The sequence below is a fragment of the Arachis ipaensis genome, chromosome B7, assembly GCF_059453495.1.
Source record: "Arachis ipaensis isolate K30076 ecotype BB chromosome B7, ASM5945349v1, whole genome shotgun sequence".
NCBI classification, from domain to species: domain Eukaryota; kingdom Viridiplantae; phylum Streptophyta; class Magnoliopsida; order Fabales; family Fabaceae; genus Arachis; species Arachis ipaensis.
The window spans coordinates 18,933,774-18,939,883 of record NC_142442.1 but is presented as its reverse complement, the minus strand read 5'-3'; the positions used below and the strand labels follow the sequence as shown (position 1 = coordinate 18,939,883).

General features: G+C 29.4%; 1 protein-coding gene across 1 annotated transcript; it reads right to left on the bottom strand.

Annotated features, from left to right (window-relative positions):
- Positions 1-646: 646 nt before the first annotated feature.
- On the bottom strand, positions 647-4,124 carry LOC107609676 (isoflavone 3'-O-methyltransferase 4). Its single transcript, XM_016311690.3, has 4 exons — positions 3,604-4,124; positions 2,597-2,910; positions 2,280-2,344; positions 647-1,107 (listed from the first exon to the last, which is right to left on the bottom strand). Exons 1-4 carry the CDS (start codon positions 4,029-4,031, stop codon positions 811-813), a joined length of 1,104 nt encoding a protein of 367 aa, XP_016167176.1. The 5' UTR covers positions 4,032-4,124; the 3' UTR covers positions 647-810.
- Positions 4,125-6,110: the final 1,986 nt, after the last annotated feature.

Sequence of the window (6,110 nt, the reverse complement as noted above, 5' to 3'; positions counted from 1 at the left end):
TTGACTCTTTTTTCGCTTTTTCGCTTATGCATATCTTCAACCTTTAGGTTTCTTAGCATGCAAGTAATTCCATTTTCTGAGTGTTGCGCTTTTTATTTTGCGACTTTGTTTTACCCGTTTTTCAAGCTAAGGTTCTTAGTATATTATCTCTTTTCACTATTATATATAAATATTTTATGATTAGAGGTCTGTAACACTACACTACCTCTGTTTTACGACTTAAGCGTAAAACTGTGCAGTAGGGTGTTACATAACAACCCTAAAGTGGTTAGTTAGTTCTCCACTCCCTCATGCGCATTCTTCATAGTAGTCAACTACGTGCTTGAATAATTTACAGAAATGCATTTTAATCTACGATAACGATATCCTTGAACTGAAATGTTTAGATTTAAATATTAACATTGGCCATTTATTTTGTATAAATATTAATATTATGAGCCGTACAACACATGATGAATGGCTAAGAAGTAATAACATGTGATATTTATATACCTTGAACTCAAATTTTAAAGTTAAATAATTATTATTGTTTAATTTAATTAATAGTAATAAGACTGTGAGCCGATTTTAAATGATAGTCTACCTAGGATTTATCATCGCATCAGTGGTAATCCTATGCATTCTTGCAGTGGCTGATGACAAAAAATTAAAACAATTAATAATATGTAATTTTATTTCTTACAAAAGATATGACGTCCAAACAGACACACTTATTCAATTGAAACAACTAATTAACAAGACACATTATTGTGTCAACATTTGAGATACAAATATGTATAATATAATACATAGTTGTACATGTGCATAGAATTACTTGTAGAACTCCATGACCCAGAAGCTAGAGACACAACACACAAATTTTATGCCACTAAATCCAGATCCATTTGCCAAGTTCATGAAATCTTGTTGGGTTCTCTCAAATCCTCCGGGCATTTGAGTCATCATGATAACATCATTTCTAAAAGCGTTCTTGGCAGAAGATGTGTCCTCAGGAACAGTAGGAAGAATTGTGTCCATCACAATCACCTTTCCATCGTTGGGAATAGCCTTGTAACAATTCTTTAATATCTTCAAGCAATCTTCATTGCCCCAATCATGAAGTATCCACTGCAAAATTTCCGGTTCAACAAATATTTGATAATATGATAATTATTGTTTATGTGAATCACAATTTTGTGTACTTGTCTTTTTCGTGTGTTTATTGCCAATTATACAACATGACGTTTTATTTTAAGTGGATGTTGTATTCTACCATATAACTAATAATGATTACAATGAGTTTTTAAGTTTATATGTAGTTATGTTAAAAAAGGGGTTCAATTTAGATCAATAATAATAATAATAATAATAATAATTGAAAGTTTTAATTCATTCTCCTAATTATCTTTTTAATATCTAAAAAATAATAAATTTAAATATATATGTTATTTTTTAAAGAAAAATTGTTACATGTATAATAAATCTTTTTGTCAATCAAATCTAACCAAATTGAACAATAAAATTTGAGTAAATAAGAGTGATGAGAATGATTTTTGTTAATACTAGATCAATTTGATTAGATTTAATTGTCAACAATATTGTACGCAAACTATGATGCACGGACACTGATACGGATACGACACGTCACAGGACACACCGACACGCGAATTTTAAAATTCTACATGACACGGGACACGCATACATATAAAATATAAAATATTTTTTAGATAAATTGTAATGATATTTTGATATTTATTGATATTAAAAAAAAGTTAAATTTTTTAATTATTTTTAATGCCTTATTTTCAAGTATTTAAAATATTTTTTATTTTAATAAATAATAATATATACTATATCTATATTTATTTTAAAAATATATGTTAAAAATAAGACTGGACACGCTGACACGTGATGGTATTTAGGCGTGTCCGGAGAAATTTTTTTTATTTTTTATTAAGACACGGTTGGACACAACAGACACGCGTGTCGGACGAGTGTCGGTGAGTGTCGTGTCCGAAATGTGTCTAACACACGAATACAGTAACTCAACAAAGTGTCTGTGTTTCGAAGCATTAATAGTTTAATATTCTTTTTAAAAGCATAAAAAGGATAAAAAAAATCAAAGTTTTTTTTTTTTATTTAGAAGTTAGGAAGATAATTAAAATATTAGAACTCCCAATCATTTTTCTTCTAGAGTGGATTTTAAATTCTTAGCACTAATTACGTCAAATAATAAACAAATTAATAGAAAATTAAATAATGAAAAGCTCAAAACACATAATAATATATATTCCTCACACCTTCATGAAAATGGCATCTCCATTTGGAACACTCTCAAACATATCTCCTCCCACATGCTCCACACCTGCAACATTATTATTAGAAAATATAATTATTGTCATTATTATTTTTTGAATATTTACTTTAAAAGGAAAAAAATATAATAAATTAAATTGAACAATTATATACTTCTTTCTGTATTGCTTTCTCTGATCTATTGTCTATATCTTAGAATCAATATCTAAAGAATCATTGAATCTTTATAAAGAATAAAAGTTTAAAAAAAAAAATCAAAAGGCAGACTAAAATCAAACAAACAATAAAGTATCACACATACCATCATCATAGGCTGAGGCACATTCTATGACATGAGGCAAATCAAAATTGATACCATGGATATAAGGGTGTTTGGAAGTGATCAATTTGATAATTGCCCCAACACCACCACCAACATCCACTAGTTTATTGATGTGGTCAAAGCCTTTATAGACATCAAGAATCCTCTTCATTAATACAGTGGAGGAGTTGTGCATTGCTTTATTGAAAACCTTGTTGAACCTAGCATCAACCTTTGCATACTCGAAGACATGCATGCCATGAGCCCTATTAAATGGTGTTCCTCCTTCAAGGATAGCTCCTTTCAATTCATTCCTGATGATACAAACCACAAAGTCACAAACAATTTCCTATTTACTTACCATAGATATGTAGATTAAAATACTATTTTTGTTAAAAATACTTTAATTCATCTTTGGTTATATATTAGTGATGATAAGATATAATAACACTAAAATATAAAAATACTATTTATACACAAATTAAAAATTCACCACTAAAATTAATTATTATATATTTGAATATAAATATATATATATTTTAATTTATTTTTAATATAAAATTTATATTTTAATGTATATTTTTTTATACTAATAACCAATCATTAGTTTTCACTCTTGGGCTGAATGGAATCCTATACCTAAATCTGTTAATAAAAAATAGAAAAAACTTTTATTGTAGATAAAAACTCAGGTGAAGTCGACTTCACGTGAAGTTGATATTTGAGAGCCGTTAGATGAAAATTTAGTCAAATCAGTTGAATCATCTAACGGCTCTCAGGGTGAAAACTCAGGTGAAGTCCACTTTACGTGAAGTTGATACCTGAGAGCCGTTAGATGAAAATTTAGTCAAATCAGTCAAATCATCTAATGACTTTCAGATATCAACTTCACGTGAAGTCGATTGCACCTGAGTTTCCACGTTTATTGTACCACTAGACGGTTATTTTAATTTAGCCCTAGCAGGATTAATTAAATATTTACTATAAATTTTTCATAAATGACACACCAGCTTTCGTAGAAGACTTTATCAAGAGACAGCAACAATGAGGGTCCCAAAGACACACCATCAGCATCACTCACAAAACATTTGGAACAAGGTGCGAGGCTATACAGCCTCTGATGCAAGTTATTAGGGTTTTCTGGATGTTCAACAACCGAACAACGCAGTAATGAGTGACTTGCAAGAAGCCTAAGAAGACGATCCAACATTGATGCTGCTTCAGGGTTGTTGGCTCCAATGTGGTCCACAATGTCTTTTGCTGAAAGCTTTGCACCTTCGCCTGCTTTGGCCATGATGTCAAATACACCAAGCTCAATTGTGGTCCTCACAGCCATTGGAACCACAACTGAACATGCCATTTTTGCAATCAAGAAGCCATCTTCTTCTTGTTTCTCAAGTTTCACATCGAAATCGCTTGATGCAACAAAACCCATATGTGAATTCGGAAAGGAGAGAAACTAGATGGTGGTGTGTAAGTGGCTTATGGTAGTTTTAAATGTGTATTATGAACTCAGTTTGATTTGCTTGGTTCATGATATGTGGCGTTCGTGTATATATATAATGCGATGTCAATGAATGCTATATTATTTTATTTTGTTCCATATAACTCGTGAGGCACGGTTTAACTAATTAAATACCATTATAAGAATTTAGAGTATATATAATATTCAAATTGTTTAACAATCATTTATGCCTTTCACTTGTCATGTGTGTTAGATGTATAACCATTAATGTTGCCTTCTCCCATCAGCTTAAGCTTTTGGGATGAGTGGTTTCATAACATGGTATCAGAGCTCTATGTCCGAAAGGTCAAGAGTTCGATCCTTGGTGAACCCCAAAAGTGGCATAAGGCAAATAAAAGAGAAAAGAAGGCCTATGCAAAATCAAACAAACCCAAAAGAGGCTCTTGTTTGAGGGGGAGTGTTAGATGTATAACCATTAATGTTGCCTTCTCCCAATGTGGAATTGAATGGTGTGAATCAAATTAAAATCAGTCTGATAATCTAATATGATCTCTACCTCATTTTTTTCTATTTTTTTTATAAATTTAAAATTATTAATATCTTTCAATTGAGGGAGAGAGAGATTGAGTGTGTATCTCACTGTATCCGTACCTAGGAACTCTTTTAAATAAACTATACAAATTCAAAGAGCTTAATTAAAAATTAATTTTTATAATCAAATTCAATTAATTTTTTAGTTTATAATTTGTTACTATATGTACACTCTCTCCTTTTATATCTATTTTCTTTTTTTTTTATTTGAAATTATATTTAAACTCCACCTATACTATATAGCTAACTCAGATAAAGGAAAAATATTATGTTACACTTTCGACAGCCAAGATAAAATCTCTAATAATTTTCATGACATAGATCAAACAAATTATTGTATTAAAGTTAGGTTATTGTTTGAAAGCAATGCATTAATGGTTCAAATATAATGTCAAATGAGCAAGAATCACGGTACTAATACTCGAATATAGGAATTTTTTTATTTATAAAATAAAAAAATTATTATTTTCTCCAACATGATTTTTGGACTTTAATTCGTCAAATACGATTTTTTTTTTTTTTTTTGCATTTAAGCCAGACTCCAGGCAAACTCTTTAAAAATTGGTAAGTTCGCCTAACTCCCGGCGAACTTCCTTTTAATTTTTTTTAAATCAGCGTTTTTTATTCCATTATCAACATCTCCAAATAATATATAGATCTACAAACAGTATATAGAAGTACACAAAAATACACGGACTTATTCCATTGGGAATTATATTTTTTTTAATTTATAATTAAAAAAATCCTTGTTAAATATGGCTTATTCCGGTATACCTATGTATTTTTAGAGACGATAACAATGGTTGCCATTGTTAAATATAGCTTATTTTTTTCATTTATAATTAAAAAAATCTTGAAGAAGCCATGATTGTTGTCCGTGTATTTTTGTGTACTTTTATATACTGTTTGTAGATTTATATACTATTTGGAGATGATGATAATGGAATAAAAACGCAAATTTGAAAAAACTTAAAAAAAAGTTCGCTCGGAGTTAGGCAAACTTGCCAAATTTTTATAGAGTTTGCGGGAGTCGGACGAACTTACTTAAATGCCAAAAAAAAAATCGTATTTAGAGAATTAAAGTACAAAAATCATGTAGGAAAAATAATAATTTTTTTTATTTTATAAATGAAAAAAATCGCTCGAATATAGTACAAAATGAACAAATGTTCTCACATTTTTATGAACAAATGAAGGTAAATAATTGCACCAAAAAAAGTAAAATATAACTAGACAACATAAAATTGTATTTTGAAACATAAAATGTAAGCATACTAATAGAAAAAAAACCCTCGGTATATAGAGGTGGTGGACAACATGCAAGAAGAAAGATTAACATTATATGCATGCAAACAATAAAGTGGTTGAGAATGAAGGCAAGAGAATTAGATATTTTCGATTTAAAGGTATACAAAAAATATAAAATAAAAATGAGATAGCATTATTGTGGATAAAGAG